Source organism: Diadema setosum, chromosome 9 (assembly GCF_964275005.1).
Source record: "Diadema setosum chromosome 9, eeDiaSeto1, whole genome shotgun sequence".
NCBI classification, from domain to species: domain Eukaryota; kingdom Metazoa; phylum Echinodermata; class Echinoidea; order Diadematoida; family Diadematidae; genus Diadema; species Diadema setosum.
In genome coordinates, this window is record NC_092693.1 from 17,035,177 (window position 1) to 17,053,453 (window position 18,277).

The window sequence follows — 18,277 nt, forward strand, 5'->3', positions numbered from 1 at the left end:
GGTCTTAGCCAGTTGTACACAAGCAACCACTTCACTTGATTTTGTGAGGATGTGTGAATGTATTTTATTGTTTTGTAGCCAGATATTGGCACCTACAATATTCATGGTTTACTGGAGTAACAGACTGTTGCCACAGTGTAAACATGACCTTGGAAACCACTGTATTAAAGGGGATATGGGATAAAATCTTTGTCATATTCCCAAAACATGTTTTTGTTCTTTCTTTTTTTTTGGTTGATTTTTATTTTTGTTTTTATTTTGACTGCTCAACTCTTTCTACACCATGGACGATGGACAATGTGTACGCTGCTATAGGGTTTTATGCGTCAATCTGCACTCAAAAGCACATAAAGAGTTCAATGGGATTAGGCATTGGTCAAAGGGACTGTACAGTACTGGTTGAGATTGGGGATTCATGTTTTGAACATTCCTAAGTGAGATAATGAGAATACCTCTTACGAAATATGAAAGAGCATGTAATTTTAAGAATGATTCAACATTTATTTGATGAAAATTGGTTCCGATTTTCAAATGGCTGAGACATCAAAAAAAGTGATAATAATAAAAGGCGACAGGCCACGCCTTTTTATTAGGATCTCTTTGTTTCACCTTGTTTTTGGATATCTCAGCCATTTCAAAACCGATTTTCATCAAATAAACTTTTGATACCCCATAGAATTGCATTCTCTTTGACATTTCATTGAGTGGTTTCTGAATATCTCGCAAAACGTTAAAAGCTAAATCCTCACCTCAACCAGAACTGTACACACCCTTTCACCACATTCCTAGAGAATAGAAATGCAAATGAAAGCGAAGATCACATTCTACCTTATGATTTTTTAATGCTAGTAAAACATTGAATAGTACAAATAAAAACAAAAAAATATTTCATAAGAGGCTTCCTCATTATCTCACAAAAGAGTTGGAAACCTGAAAACTATACCGTCAGTTTAATTCTTTATGTGCCACGTTCGCACGTCCGACTCAGTCGACGGCGTGCCAACTTCGCATATTCTGCTCAACAAACAGAGCCGCCAAGACCGATCGATAAACAGCTAATGACTGCTAATCCCGCGGCACAATGAAAGCGTTTCTCGTGCTTTTGTTCCTCTCATATACGGCTTGCATTCTATGTGGTGATCGACTATCAAGCGATGCTCCCAACTAGATTTGCTCTTCTAAGTTTCTTTCACGGTTTTATGTGCAAAAGCCATGCCTTTACAGTAATGTAACAACTGGTCATTCAAAAGAAAAATTGAAAATAGATTGTCATACAATTTAATATATCGAAACAAAGCTTTGCATTCCTCTTTAACTTTGCCTACTATTATGCCCATCCTAACAGAAACTTGTAGAAGTTATACAAACTGGAAAAACATAATTCTCCCTCAAAGCATGACTACCTTCTTGTCTCAGAATAACGTGGCACACAGGGGGTTTCCACCATGGCACATAAAGGGTTAAGGGACTGGGTGAAGACTAGACTGATAGATCTGCCTCTCTTTTGGAAATCTGCCTCTTGTTAATTGTATAGTCTGTAATCCGGGCGGCCCCTCACAACAGACAGACATCTTCCATTCACTCTGCTGTGGGGGCTGTGTGATCTACATGTATCTGCGCACAAACAAGGTCAGTTGTTTGAACGTGACTGGTGTGTCTTGTAGGAGAGTTCAAAGGCCATTTTACGCGATAAAAGCACACAAAATGGTGTATAAGAGGAATAAATCATGAAATTGGTGAACTTCACTCATTTCTGTTGCATATACAGATATGCATGCCAAGTTTTGTGATCTCTTACAATGGAAAAAGGGGAATTCCACTACCTGATTTCGTACGTGCCAGCGTCTGGTAAGTGAGTCCACACAGCAGAGTGAATGAAAGATACAAACTCTCTCTAGTGAGGGTCAATCGTGTTACCAACCATACAGCTAAGAAGAGGCCACTGAACAAAAGGCAGGCTTATTGGTCTGGTAAAGATAATCTTTTTAGCTCACCTGAGCCCAAGGCTCAAGTGAGCTATTGCCATCGTTCTTCGTACGGCGTCCGGCATCCGTTGTGCGTAAACTTTTTTACATTTTCATCTTCTTCTTGAAAACCCCAAGACTGATTTTCACCAAACTTGGCAGGTAGCATTCCTTGGGGGTTATGATCTCAGTTTGTTAAAATGGGCACCATGCCCCACACAGGGGGCCCCCAGGGGGGCCCAAACCCCCAAAATTAAGGAATCTTTAGAAATCTTCTTCTCTAGAACCAGAAGTGATAGAGCTATTACTAGAAAGTTAATACTATGAGTTAGTACATTGATGACTGTAGTTTCAAGTTTGTTCATGGCGGAATCAGGGATGCCCCCCTTGGGACCCAGGGGAGGGGGTGGGGAGGGGTCCTAATGGGGCCTAAATTGTACATTTTCATCTTCTTCTTGAGAACCCCATGACCAATTTTTACCAAACTTGGCAGGTAGTATCCTTAGGGGGTTAGGATCTCAATTTGTTAAAATGGGCACCATGCCCCACCCAGGGGGCCCCAGGGGGGTCCACATACCCCCAAATTAAGGAATCTTTAAAAATCTTCTCTCTAGAACCAGAAGTGATAGAGCTAAGATAATACTATGAGTTAGTACATTGATGACTGTAGTTTCAAGTTTGTTCATGGCTTTATCAGGGGTGCCCCCTTGGGACCCAGCGAGAGTAGTGGGGAGGGGTCCTAATGAGGCCTAAATTGTACATTTTCATCTTTTTCTTGAGAATCCCATGACTGATTTTCACCAAACTTGGCAGGTAGCATCCCTAGGGAGTGAGGATCTCAATTTGTTAAAATGGGCACCATGCCCCACCTGGAGGGCCCCAAGGGACCCAAACCTACCTTCTCTAGAGTCAGAAGTGATAGAGCTAAGATAATACTATGAGTTAGTACATTAAATGATTGTAGTTTCAAGTTTGTTCATAGCAGATCCAGGGGTGCCCCTCTTGGGGGCAGGGGGGAGGTCCAAATGAGGGCCTAAATTGTAGATTTTCATCTTCTTGAAAACGTAATGATGGAGTTTCACCAAACTTGGCAGGTAGTATCCTTAGGGGGTTAGGATCTAAATTTATTAAAATGGGCACCATGCCCCAGCCAGGGGGCCCCAGGGGCCCTCAATCCTCCAAAATGTAGGAATCTTAAAAAGAATGGGCCCTTATTGTACATTTTCATCTTCTACTTGAGAATGCCTCCAGGGCAAATTTTGGTAGAGCTGTGAATAATTAAGATTAGTGACTGTGTGAAAGGTGAACTTGCGATACTCAGGTGAGCGCAAGACCCCTGGGTCTCTTGTTTTTTTTTTTTTTATAGGGTCTTTGAAATTTGCTGTGTTTGTTTATTTTTATTCGTGTTTGCTACATGTGTGCGTGTGAACCCCTGTTACAGGTTAATCAAATGAATATTTGCTCTCAAACTGATTCAAAGTAGCAATACATTTTATGTCCTCTGAGCTTGTTTTGTGATGTTCAAGTATGCGGAAGTGACAATGCCATGTAGAGGCCCATATTTTAACCCTAAAAAGACTGGGGGGGGGGCCTAAAAGGCCCCCCCTCGACATTTCGCGTGATTACTCAGCAACACGCAATGCTCTCGCCGCGATGCTCTATGACTTTTTTCTTTCGAGTTTCCCGCACATTTTGACACCAAATTTGTGACGCCCGGGGGTACGGTTCTGAAGTTCCATAACTTTTTGTACATGCACGTGAGACCGAAAATGGCTCAAAAATGTGATTTTGTGTACAAAGTCAATACAAATTGAGTTTTATCACATGGTTCATATAAATATGCTTATTTTTACTCTCAATGGCTAAAATCAATTTGTTTTAGTAGTATTATGCTTCAAAAAGGGTCTGCCACAAATTTTGCTGAAAAAAACAACAAAAAATAAAACGTCGTAAAAACAAAGAAATACATAAGAAATTCATAAAACAATAAAATAAATAAGAAATTAATTTTGATACCGATTTTTTTTTTCAAGTGCATTTGCTAAGAATGCCACAAAGAATATCTAGACCAAAAATGAACACTTTTGGAGCTTTATTTACTGATTTAGATCAAAAAGTCTGATTTCTTGCATAAATTAGCATAATTAATCAAAATAAAATAAAAGAAGACTATTTTGGAAAATCTAAATATACGATCTTGTAGATTACATCGCACACTACCATTGTGCAAATTTCCGCGGTGATCGCGCGATCCACGGCCGAGATCTTAAGGGGGGGGCCCTTTAGGCCCCCCCCCCCCCCCCCCCCCCCAGTCTTTCGAGCTACCAAAATAGCCCAGTCTTTTTAGGGTTAAGCTTTTGACTGACACATATTGAAGGCTTAATGTTCGATATGTTTTCATCAGGACAGTCACGTAATTGGGACAAAGGTCTTCCGTTCCTTGCAAGTGATCTTAATTGACCAGTGGTCACTGTAGACAGGAAATACATTTTGCCCTATTTCTGTATTAAAACAGGTCAGAATATTTATGGTAAGGATTAGGAGATAAGCCCTCGACTTCATATGTCTTCTTTCTTTATTTTTTTGTAAAGATTTGCTTTTTTTTCTGTGAAACCAAAACAACAAAGTGGAAATTTATTGGGGTTTTTATGCATTGCTGGCAATTGACACACAGGAGCCATGCTGAAAAAGTGTGTGCAGGCTGTTATCTTGCTTGGCAAAGCTTAAGCCTAGAGCAGGCTACCTGATGGAAACATTCTGTGCAGATGGCATGGAAAAAGTAATTCCATTTCCAAGAAATACCTTCAACAACTGGTGACTCATATGGTTTGTACTGTTCCTTTAATGCAGTAGAGGTTTGACAGTAGAATGAATTGGGAGTATTGCATAAATAAAATATATGATCCTGTGTGCTTAATCCTTAGATCATCCTTCACCACCTCTGAGCATGGGCATTGGGTCAGCTGGCATCCTCATCGGCCTTCTGGTAGTCATGTGCGTGGGCTGTATGTTCTGCGCCTGCATCATGCGCCGCATGCGGGGCAGCTCCGGCCTGGAAAACAACAATCGGGAGGTGGCCAACACTTACATCCCTGTGGAGCAGCAGGAGACGGCCTGTGCCTGGTCAGCCACCAGCGTCCCTCCCTCTTACATCGACGTCCTCAGCCACCCTGACGAGTACACACAGGTCAACGACGAGCCGGATGCTGCTGCCATACCTCCGCAGTCCCCGCCCCCCACCTCCCCGCCCCCATCGTACTCCTGCACATTTTCCGCCGCAGAGAACACTCTCAGGGTCGTGACGGTGCCACGCTCGGAGTCCGAGGGAGAGGCTGAGGTGCACAGGGAAACAATCCCGATTCCACTCTCGCCACCGCCGTCCTACGACGATGCTGCCTTGATTTTCCCTAGCGCCCATGGTGACGGAACAGCGCCAGCATTGCCTGATGTTGTTGCTCAGTCTAACCAGGCAGATGAAAGGACTGCTCTGCGAGAAGACATGCAAGAAGGCTACCAAGAAACAGTGACGTGACACCCATCCAATTTCTCCTCCTATTCTTTCTTCTCCTTTTTTTAAAATCCAACAAGGCTATCAAGAATTTTTGAAAGTTATCGTCTCTGTCAAATGTTCTACTGCTTGTCATTATAAGCATGTATTACGGACTTAAATTGATGACACCTACTGTATCTGTTGTTGATGCCTATTTGAGGAAAGGTAGTATGTTGCACTTATGAGATGGTGTGACAGATTTCGCATATAACCAGTGTCATGCTCAAAATGTTGAAGACTGGAAAATAAGGGTTTACTAATACCACAAAACAAGAAACATTCGCAGCATGAAACTTTTGTGACGAATTGGAGCCGACAGCCTTTTTCTTGGCATGAAACTCTCGCAAATTGCCAACCATGAATAAATTACGGCTATATTTCGTATCATAGAAAAAAAAACATTTGCATGCATTTTACTGTTGCAAATCTTGGCTCCTCATGAAATTCGCTAAAGTTTCATGCTTGCAAAATGTCTGGTTTTACGTTAATTCCTTTCCAAACTATGCTATCTTAGTCATGTGTAAGTGAAACGTGAAATGATGATGAATAATAATTATGTCCATGAACCAAGTTAAACAAATCGTGTGCAAGAGCAAAAAATGTGATTCTCATGTGCTTTTGACAGAGCATTATTAAACCATGGTGCTAGGTACAAAGAGTGGGCAATCATAGAGGTTACAAGTGTACCGATATGTTTAGGAAGGTTTACTATCAGCTTTTTGATTCTGTAAATACATGTGGGTAGTTGAATTGAGTTAGCCATACTCCTCATGCCCGTAGCTTATGGTCAGTAGACAAAGTGAATAAAATGAATTGTAATGCCCACAGAAAGTCATATGTAATATGTCTAATCGGGATATGTGGATGTCTTAGTACACATTTCGACACTATACCACATATGTAAGTTTCTGCAAAGTCTGTCAAAATGTATGGCAAGTGTTAGCCAAAATGGATGTGCACCATGTCATGTAACAGTATATACAATATAGATTATTTTACATTGTGTAACAATGTGTGAAGCTCTGACTATATATTGCTTGTTATAGGTTCTTCTTGTGCAATGATGCTTTGAATTAGCAACTTGACTTCACTGTGATGTCCAGAAGACAAAATTATGTACTCTGAGACTGAGTGTACTATTTTGGGATATATGCAAATACTGCAGGAAAGCTGCCTTTGTGCTAAATTCAACTCTGTAGGTAGTTTCCTTTATGTATTAAAGGTGAAATGTTGCTTTTGTACTTCAGTCCTTCAAAAATGGTTTATCCTTCTGTGAAACTTAAAGAGTAGTGCGGCGAAAAGTAGTTGTTCCGCTGGAAGCATCATAAAACAAGAAGCAGTGTGTGTCGGTATTACAACTTTAGGTAGATTTGGTGCAATGATATATTAGGCGTAGATCTACCCATTTGACAGCAGCATTCCTATTCTTTACCACGTTATCTAGCTTATTTACTTCAGATGTATACTGACTGCAATGATCATTCCGGCCAGCTACTTTAAATATTCACAATGTTCTTATCTCTTTGTCTTGTTTGATGTTTCCTTCTGATGGCTATAGTGCTGAAGCTAGCCAGGTAACCCCCCCCCCCCCCAAAAAAAAAAAAGAAAAGAAAAGAAAAAAGAAATAAATAAATAAATAAAAAAGAAGATAAAAATAAATAAAATGATTAACAGACAAGGTAAACAGATCACCTTCTTTGTATCCCACAAAAGGGCCTTATTATTACTATTGTTGTTATTATTATTTATTATTATTATTACTACTACTACTACTACTACTATTGTTATTATCAGTATTCAAGTTTCAAGTTTCTTTATTTCACCATGCAAAGAAGGTATAAAAACAAACAAACAAACACATACAACAACATTAGAATACAATTACAAAATATCAGTTAAACAGTGTAAAAGGAATTGCTATGGTAGGCAGCAGCCAGAAAGGAAATGTCCCTTATTTTCGGCTGACCTAAAAACACTCATTAAATTTCTGTTACCAATGTGTTCGAAGCAAGTAAAACATAAGAACAAGACAAGACTAAGACATAACAATCAACACACAAAGACAATAACAAACACCTGATGTCTCAAAACATAAAGGGTAAAAACTGATACTCTAACTTAAATGAATTTGGTTGTAATTATTGAAGAGAATTTTTTTATAACCAGACTTAAATATATTCAATGAGTTAGTATTGCGTATTTCAAAGGGGAGAGAATTCCACAGAATAGGACCACTGTAAAGAATAGATCGTTGATAAAAAGATGTACGAGATAGAGGTAGGTGAAAATCACTCGCGGTTCGCGTATTGTAATTATGAATTTGATTATTGTATTTGAAAAAGTCCAAAAGAGTTTTTGGTAATATAAAGTTCTTACATAAATACATAAAAATCCCCACTTGGTATTTATACATATCTTTCAATTGCAATATTTTCAGGGATAAAAAGAGTGGTGGGGTATGGGCAAGATAAGAGGCATGGGCAATGATTCGTATTGCACGTTTTTGAAGTAGTAATAGTCTTTGAATATGACATTCATGAGCATTACCCCAAACAATTATTCCATAATACAAATAAGGTAAAATTATAGCACTATAAATTGATTTCAAAACAGAATTTGGGAGAAAACTAAGTTTGTACATTACACCAATATTTTTTGATAATTTATTACAAATATAATCAATATGATTTGACCAATTCAACTTATTGTCTACAAAAACTCCAAGAAATTTCAGTGAGGAAACTTGCATGATTTGAGAACCACACATATTAATAGATACAGTATCAATGTTAATTTTTTTCTTTGTAAAAATCATAAAATTAGTTTTTGATATATTAATTAATAATTTGTTCATTCGAACAATAGAGAAATAGAGTATCATTGGTATCTCTATCTTCACAAGATATCTCTTGGAGATTGATATCACGTCAAGTTCCATCCTGGAACCTTAGACTTCCAGTACTTTTCTCAGGATTCGTGCCGTTCCCAGCAATGCTGCTTTTTGGAGCGTTTGCACTCGATCTGGCACACCAACATCGTCCAAGTGCTGTCGCAGCTGCTTTGGCGTTGTTTATTGTTATTATTATTATTATTATTATTATTATTATTATTATTATTATTATTGTTCAGAATACCTGTCATGATGTTTTCTTTTTGATCACTGACAGAAAAGAAAACAGGCATGATGGTTTGTAGATTTAAATCTGATTTCATTTTTTTTTTCTCTAGTCAATACACATTTTGCTTTTTCCATGTATTAAAATCACCTGAAAATTTTGATTTCCATTTTTTTCAAAAAACCTCAATGTTATCCCTGAGAAAAAAGAAGGCAAGAAGAAGAGATTATGAATTATTGAAAAGTCATCTGGTATTTGATGGTAGTGGAGAAATAGAGCAGCACCTGCAAAGATGAGGTGCATTTGTTGTTTATAAGGTCACTATTCTTGCCAAAACATTTAAAATAAATAAGATGAAAAATTAAAGCAGCTCTCCTTTTCTGTCCTGATGCACACATACTACGTGGAATCAGTATTCCTGTAGATGTAGTCCATGGGCCAAGACCCGAAATGTGGGTTATTGGTACCACCTGAGGTGGCAAAACCTTTTTGGTGTCATTTTGTTTGTCGGGCATAGATATGCTTATCAAGCTAAGATAGCATTTCCAAATGAGTAGCTTAGTCATAATAAATGAATTTTTAACCAATTTAGTCTCGTTTTTATATCCCTATACTTCTGAATCGAAACTAACCGCTATACAAAGAAGAGCACTGTCTTCTGTATGTCCACAGGTGTTCTGTTGTAAATGCGGTGCTCTTAATCTTTATTCAAGGCAGCGAAGGGAATGTCCAAAGGGTTATGATGTCCACAGCTGTCACGCGGTGCGCTTAGTCTTTATCTAGAACAATGTACCGTTATCATATCTAAAGTTCCTAATAAAAGGGATTATCTATACTATTTTTATACCACCCGCTAAATAAATACATCAGTTTTAAACAAAAATCACTCTGTTCATTTACAATATTATTTATTATAATGTATTGTTGTGTACCGGTACATTGTTTTTGCATTATCTGTCATTGTTGGATGGAAATAAAGCGACATTGGCGTGGTGTTAGCATTTTCACCATAGCGTTTTCACCAAAAAATGATAAATAATTGAAAAATATGGTAAAATTCATGAGGAATTGCTTTGTTGTTGTTGTTGTTGTTTTTAGATAAAGGGATATACACTGTATCATAAGTTTTGGATATTCCCTTTGCCGTCTTGAATAAAGACTAAGCGCTGTGGACATCATAACCTTTGGATATTCCCTTCGCTGCCTTGAATAAAGACTAAGCGCACCGCGTTAACAACAGAACACCTGTGAACGTACAGAAAACAGTGCTCTTCTTTGTATAGCGGTTAGTCTTGATTCAGAAGTATAGGGATATAAAAACAAGACCAAATTGGTTAAAAATTCATTTATTATGACTAAGCTACTCATTTGGAAATGCTATCATAGCTTGATAAGCATATCTATGCCCGACAAACAAAATGACACCAAAAAGGTTTTGCCACCTCAGGTGGTACCAATATCTGGCCTGGCCCATGGACTAATGATGTCAGGACAGTGTGCAACATTCACATCTTTCTCATCAATGCTGAGGATGGCAGGGTACACTTTGTAATATAGCCTAAACCCAAACCCTGAAAGATGCAATGATGGTGTAAAGAAAGTCTCAGAATATATTTTTGTATGAATGCTTTGCCATGGCTAGCGTCACTGCCCATGTATTTTGCAGTTACTGAATGAAGGTGCTTCTTCAGCTCTGTCAGTGTCGTAGGAATATTGACAAGTTTATTAAAAAAATGATATGGTGGAGTCTTCTGATATGCCGTGTCTATCACACAGTGACACTTTTGGCAGCAAAAGATGAGACCTCTTTTTCACGCTGCTTTATTAGGAAAGAGCTGCAATTGAAAGAAAACTAAAAAGTCACTGGGACAAAAAGGTTTCAAGTTCTTTCTTGAAAAGAGGGAATTAGGTCTCCATTCTCGGTTTTACAGGCAATGGGTTCCAGAGAGAAGAACTAGACTGGGAAAAGGCTCCATTGACCCATAAATGATGGGTGCTATCATGGAGCTACTAACTCCCCTCTCTGTTAGTAGCTCCATGGTGCTATTATGATTATCATTTATATATTTTTTTTGTGTGTGTGGATTATGTATTTTGGTATATGAAATATTTCATCAATGTGTATAATTCTAATGGTTAATTTTTCCCCTAGTGTTCCACAATGCAAAATGACAATGAAAAATGAAGGGACAGAAGAATGGGGACAGCCAGGTTTCATGAATCAGAAATCAACGGAAAGGCACAAACTTTGAAAAACTGGCTCTGGTAATAATGCCAAGTCTTTTCACAAGGAGTTATAAGTTGATGTGCATTTTTTTTTTGTGTGTCTCAGTAATATGGCATTAGTTTGAAGCGTCAGGAGATTGCAAATGCTGTGCTTTCAAAAACTTACGTCAAAGAGCATTATGTTGGAGGTGTTACAGCATGACCTAAATTGACTGTTTTTATTATGGTACACATTACAGGCATGAGGATGACCATAATTTGTCTTCTGTAAGATTTTCTGCCTTTGTCCAGAATTCACTGGGAAGCTTCTTTGATAGTGAATGTTTCCCCTTCATTACAACTGCTCTTTGGATAGATTCTTCCTGTAGGGAATAAACTGCATTATCTCGCTCCATCACCACTTCTATTGCTGTCTGATAGTTACTTAAATTCCACCATCAATACTTTCTCATCATCTAACTATAATGGTTGTATGCTCACTTGTCATGACATACAGTCGACTCCTGTTACAATGAAGTTCGCATTTGTTATATCGAAATTTCATTATAGCCAAACAGTGAAGTGTATAAGGAGATAGGTATACATATTTGGTCTGGAGTTTTTACTTCATTGAAGCAAGAATTTGCTATAATTGTGGTTTGATAATGGGAGTGCCCTGTATTATGTTTTGAGGGAATTTTTTTTTCTTCATATTTTTGCCAGTTTGTATGAGGGAGAGTTTAGATCTTCTGAATGGGGGGGGGGGGGGGGGGGGAGGTGGGGAGGTACTTTTGAAAGATGTCACGTCCAATTTCATGAGCATGGGTCTTAAACTCTTGAATACCTCGCATCTTTGCATAAATGGAATTCTGAATTTGATGTGGTTTTTGGTACCTTGAGTACCAAACAGAAATCTGCCACTTTGCTGCATTATTCATTTTTGTTTTCAGGGCTGTACCCTGGCTTACCAATTAAATGTGTGAAAGTGATTTTTAGTGCTTTATGGAAGTTTTTTTTTTTTTTCCAGCAATGAGCTCAACAGCACAGCATCACACACCCTACACCCCAGTGATCTCAGTGTTACACACAGACAGCAGTACCACACTATGCATTACCAGTCCATGGAAGATGTAAAATAACTAATCATGGATTAGTTTATGGATTGATGATCTTGTTCTGAAATACTATTTAAATTTTCATGAAAGCAACAGACGGCAGTCCACCAATATGCCGAATCCATGAATTTTTCCAAATGCATTACAACAATACATACATGTAACAGTTGATAGCAATCAGTACAGTGTATGTATAGCCACCGATGGCAGTCGTCAGTAATCATATTAATTACCAGCGCAGACTGACCCAATTCTTAGCAGACGCACCTAATTGCCTTGCAATTTTACATGTGAAATGAGTGTAAACATTGTTTAGACATAAATAAAACATAAACTATATTATTTTGTAGTCAACACATATTTTATTTTCAAGTTGTACTATTTAATCATTTGTTGTTTTTACAAATTTGATATCTGTACAAGTCGGCGAACTATTTGTCATGGCATATAATATGCGATAAATAAACGATCATTGTACGTTGACAAAGCACACACGTGTACTGTATACATACTAGCGTGCACTCGCAGTTGTGTTTATCTGAGATTTCCAATTCCGGTTGTATGCCGTGTCCATTCATATTGGCAGCATCTAGCATGAACTTCACACCGTGTTCATCCACTGTTCGTGCTGTGTTCACGCTGAGTCGAGCTTTCATATTTACTGTGGTCTGGGATGAACACGACACATCCTCCGGAGGACGTGTTGTGTCTTTGGCCAATATGAAAGGGGTATTAAGCTACTTTTCAGCACGACGCAGGGAAGAGGAGAGAGTCCAGCTCAAGCGTCGTCTCAAACGTCCGTGCAGCAAATCTAAAACTCCCTGATTTGGGATATGACAGTACCCACCCTGGATCATGTCATGGCACATCATTTGCTCTGCTGACATTAGTAATGAACGTGTCTGATTTTTGCAATGAATGGATTAAAATCTGTATTTACTATATATATTTTGTCATATTGCATTGTATGCATATATATTTATACCCCGCCACATTTACCTCTAGCTGTGTGTGTAATTTTCATAAGAGGCTGTATCAAAGTGTATGCATCATCATCCTTGGAACTCTAGCCAGGGGTAGTTCGTTCACCCTTTGGAAGCTCACTTTCCTATAAAATCTATTTTGAGTCATTAGTTTCCTGTCATGTACTTCAAGCCTCTGACTGGCTTCAGAATTGCCACTGGTAATTCTCTGTATTGCCAGTGCGCAGAAAATTTCTGTGCACACTAAAAAGCCCTGTCACAGATGCATTGTGGGATTCCTCTGTGCCATTGTCACTTCTGGTTGTCTTGTGCTTGTCTAAGTTCCCATGCAATTCAGTGCAATTTTTGCCTGCTTTCCTTTTGTTACTGTTTTTTTTTTCTTCGGTTAGAATTCAACTAGAAAGGAGTTTAAAATTTCAAAATTTTACTGATTTGCGGTCACTAGAGTCATGGATCACTACTGCAAGGCTTCAGTGTGCTTGCCACATGATGGGAGGGAAGAAATCTTCAACAAAAAATACCCCTGGATATAAGACGGAACGTGACCTGAGTGCATATACTGTACAGCCAAAACCGGGGCAAGTTTGTCCCCTGAGCTATCTCATAATGCATCTGAAACACTGTTCTGTGCATAGCACTTAGGTATTGGCGATACCGAGAATTACCGGTACTTATTGTGGAATCTGTTGAAATCACACATAAATGACCAGAAATTCACTGGCATGGTAGCTGAAAACTTTACTAGCCACGTTTACTTGGTCAGTGCTGTCATAAGTGAAAAGGCATATCACCTGGTACCTTGGCTAACTACAAGTTTCGTTTACACACAGGGCTTTTCATCAGTGATAGGACCAATAGTTAGTGGTTAAACAATGAGCAACACTTGATGATAAAATCCAAGAAGCTGCTATTTGTACAATGTACATCGTACAATGTACTGGAAGTAGTTGTACACTCACTTGGGTCAATCCTATAAACCACAAGCTTGTTGTTAGATGTGTTCACATTTTAGAATGCTTTATTGCTCTGCATGCATTGTGGCCAAACTGTTTTGTGCACTGACTTACTTGGAGTTCCAGTCACATTGTCTGTAATTTTAAAGCTAAAGTCCCTGGCGGCATTGCTACCATGGAATTACCTTTATATTATAAGGCATAGCAGCTTGGTGTGACCCTAACAAAAGAGTTATTCCAGTGTGAGGCATTCAAAAAAAAAATAGATGTATGTACAGTGCTGTTTACAAAAGAATGAGTCACAAACAACCTCCAAAAAAGGAGAGAACGTGTTATTTTGGGAACCATACTCATACGAATGAGCATGAGACAAAAGGTAGTAAATGATGGTCACAGTTCAAAGTGAACTAGGTGTTAAACATATCGACATTGTTACCACTTGTAAAGACTGTGTATGCCATGTGTTTATGATTAATCAATTCAGTATGCCTACAGTAATTTTTTTTTTTTGTGTTGTAGTTTTAGATTTGCAGTTTTAGTTTATGTTTGCTCAAGTTGCCTGGAAACAAGCACTGTATCAAACGTCTTTGCCAGAATTCATAAAGGTAGTGTAAATTCCATTGCATGGTTTAAATTGATTCCAAATGGATAAGAACAAGGACAAAATAGCCATGCATTGCATATTGGTCATGTGTTGATTGGCGCATGTAAAATTTTGTGCACATGTTCATAGTTAAAAGTTGCATAATCCATGGACTAATTTCAAACTACCCCATCCTTTGTGAATTCAGGCCTGTATGACTGTAATTGCCCTGATACATCAGTCAACCTCCAGCAGAGTTGACCAGATGTGGGGTTGTCATGGAAATCTGATTACAGTAAAGGCATGCATAGTCATTAGATTTCAAGAAAAAAGGACACAGGGTTTTTATGTGTAAGTTTCTGTGATATACACTTGTGCAGTGTTCCGATGGTGACAGTTTATTATATGTGTAGCTTTACTGAAATATTTTATATGTAAATTGAATGGAATTCAAAGAATAATTTGTGAAGTCTATGTAATAGTTTATGTTCGTGTCATGAGGAGGTAAAACAGGCTCCTTTTTGCTATTACTAAATGACCTTTCTGGAGATCAGTGCATGTCACTGAAGCAAAGATTATCACAAAAAATGCTCATATACCAGTGACCTATTACCTTTCTGGCTTTGTCAAGGTCAGAGGAAATTCCTTTTGCAAGCTTTTTATTTGTCTAGAGCTGACATGGGATCAGAAGTAAAGTTCTATAAAAGCAAAAATAGTTTTCTGTGGAACTGCTATTTAACATGATTCAAATTGGTACTAAGAAATCTGTCAAAGTTAAACATCATTTCAACTGTTTATGTGCCAGGCACTTCATAGCTTGCCAACCTTTCTCAGCAGTATTCAGCAATCTATCCAAACTCAACCTAGTTATAGATTAGCAAGCCCAATGAGGTGTAGCAATGTGCCTCATTGCAACAGGAGGCCATGGTGATACAATAGGGATTATGGGGGATTAATTAATCTGTATTTATTGGCAGTATACTGTTTGCAGTTTTGCCAAGAAATATCAATTGGCAATGAAAGTGCTCCAGTGTATGTCCCAATCAATGATCAAAGCACAGCTATGATTGATTAGGCCCAGAAAGTCAGTCAAGCAAAAATTTGTGATCTTCACAGCCGTATAATTCTAGTGAAAGCTAGTGACTATCATGTTGCATAATATTTGTACCCGTGATACTCTGTAACTGTGGAAAGGTGTTGTTGAAAAAAAAAAAATCATGCTTTAAGTTCTTAATACCTCATACTTGTGTAAAGTACTCTCCATGAGCTCAGAAACACTCTCTCTGGTATTACAAAGCGCCTTAGTCTTTGTTTTTTTCTCTCAGTCCCATATGTGATGTGATATCACAAAGTAAAGAAAATTAATTCTCCATTTTACTTTAAAAGTAAGTGAAAATATTTCATGAAGACAATCTATGATGAATAAATACAGTACATGTATATGTATAGATAACATGAAATCAGAAATGTTTTGTGTTGTGTTGTTTCTTGTGATCATTGACTGGAGGACACATAGTTTGTCAGTCCCAAAGGGATTGTACATAAATATGAAGAGTTGGATTTTATAACACAAGTTAACTCCATTCTTGTCAATTTGAGGTATTTGCGACTAAATCTGTTAAAAACCCCCAAAATTATAAGATAATTAGAGATGATTTTAATTATAAGTTCAAGAATATTCATATGTGATATATGTAACAAGTGAGGTATCACTGAAAAGGTTTGAGTTTGCTCAATTTGATGATGGACTTACTTCAAAATGTATGCTTTAGCCAAATTGCCATCCAAATCTTCATACATACATATGTAGGTCTTATTACAGTCCACAGCTGTGCAATACAGTCAGACTCACCTCAGTTTACCTTGCACAAGTTGAAAAGAAAGTCTACCCTTGATAATCATTTATATGTTTTAATTCTATTAAGCTGAATTATTATTTTTTTTTTGTCCCTTTGTATTCAACTGAGATGAAGTTGACTGTGAAGGCTTATTCATGTATTCTTGTGGAGAGTTCTGATTAAATGAAAAGTAATCAATCAATTGCACTTGATTTCCTATGAGAAATTGCAAGATACCATACTTCAGTAGTGTCTGCTTGATCATGCACTATCTTAGAATGCTTGAGTTAAATACCAGTCAGCGACATGGAATCTATGGAATGTTATGATGTCATATAGCGAACCATTTATTATACCCCCGCCAAACGAAGTTTGAAGGGGGTATATAGGAATCAGCGGACAGTCGGCGGTCGGGCGGTCGGGCGGTCGGTCCGTTGCAAATCTTGCGTCGCGAACTACTTCCTCAGTTTTCAACCAATTCCCATAAAACTTGGCACAGATGTGTGCCTTGGGTTGTAGATGTGCAAGACGTATTTTTTGACAGTACCCAAAAGTATGTTGCCGTGGTAACGGCATATTATGGGCAAAAATGGGTACAAATCTTGCGTTGCGAACTCCTCCCACAGTTTGTGATCAATTTTTATGAAATTTGGTACAGATGTTCATCTGAATATGTTAATGTGCAAGACACATATTTCCGCAGTGGCAAAAAGTGCGTTGCCATGGTAACGGCATGTTATTGGTAAAATATAGGGCAAAATGCTTCATGGCAAAACTGCTTCATCAGTGTTCTTCCAATTCTCATGGAATTCATATTGAATGTTTGTCTTAGGATATAGGTCAGCATGACACATTTCTTGACAGTGACAAAAAGTATGTTGCCATGGTAACAGCTCACATATTATGAGCCAAAATGATGGAAAATTTTGTGTTGCAAATTACTTCCTCAGTTTTTGCCCAATTTCCATGAAACTTGGTACAGATGTGTGCCTTTGGTTGTAGATGTGCAAGATGCATTTTTTGACAGTACCCGAAAGTATGTTGCCATGGTAACGGCATATTAATGGCAGAAGATCAAGGAAAGATCTTGCGGATTTAGCTACTTCTTCAGTTTTTTGACCAAAGCTTATGAAATGTGGCACACACCTTGATCTTGGTGGGAAGATGTGGAAGACATATTTTTCGGACGTGTCGGAAGCTGCGTTGCCATGGTAACGGCATATAAATGGCAGAAGATCAAGGAAAGATCTTGCGGATTGAACTACTTCCTCTGTATTCGACTGAAGCTCATGAAATGTGGCACACACATTGGTCTTGGTGGGAAGATGTGCAAGACATATTTTTTGGACGTGTCGGAAGCTGCGTTGCCATGGTAACGGCATATTAATGGCGGAAGATCAAGGAAAGATCTTGTGGATTGAACTACTTCCTCAGTTTTTGACAAAAGCTTATGAAATGTGGCACACACAATAGTCTTGGTGGGAAGATGTGCAAGACATATTTTTCGGATGTGTCGGAAGCTGCGTTGCCATGGTAACGGCATTTAAATGGCAGAAGATCAAGGAAAGATCATTCCTTGGGTAAGACTGTCGTCACGGGGCGGGGGTATTAATCACCGTCAGTGATATTTCTAGTTTGCACTGTTCCCCAGTGGGTTGAACACTGCCAAGATGTTATCCATTGAAGGACATCTTTTTGTCAGAAAATGAGAACCGAAAGCAAATTATACAATGATTTGAAATATGTATACAGTTGAACCTCTCTTATCCGGCCTCCCTTTATCCGGATCTCTCTATTATACGGACGCAATCTCGCCGTGATTTTTAAAAAAATAATTACGGGAGGAAAGGGGGATTCCCAACTCAATCTACCGTCGACTTTGCCGAGTACGGTTTATTTTCAAGATCTACTTGATACATTTCTTAATGATTATTTAGGTAAATCATTCCAAGAATTTATTAAAGAAAATG

General features: G+C 38.3%; 1 protein-coding gene across 1 annotated transcript in view; it reads left to right on the forward strand.

Moving 5' to 3' along the window:
* Nucleotides 1–5,496, forward strand: part of LOC140232898 (scavenger receptor cysteine-rich domain-containing group B protein-like) — a 39,050-nt gene extending 33,554 nt beyond the window's left edge. The window contains exon 9 of the mRNA XM_072313010.1: nt 4,889–5,496. Within this exon, the coding sequence (XP_072169111.1) occupies nt 4,889–5,496 (608 nt within the window). The remainder of the gene's footprint in view (nt 1–4,888) is intronic.
* The last annotated feature ends 12,781 nt before the right edge of the window (nt 5,497–18,277 follow it).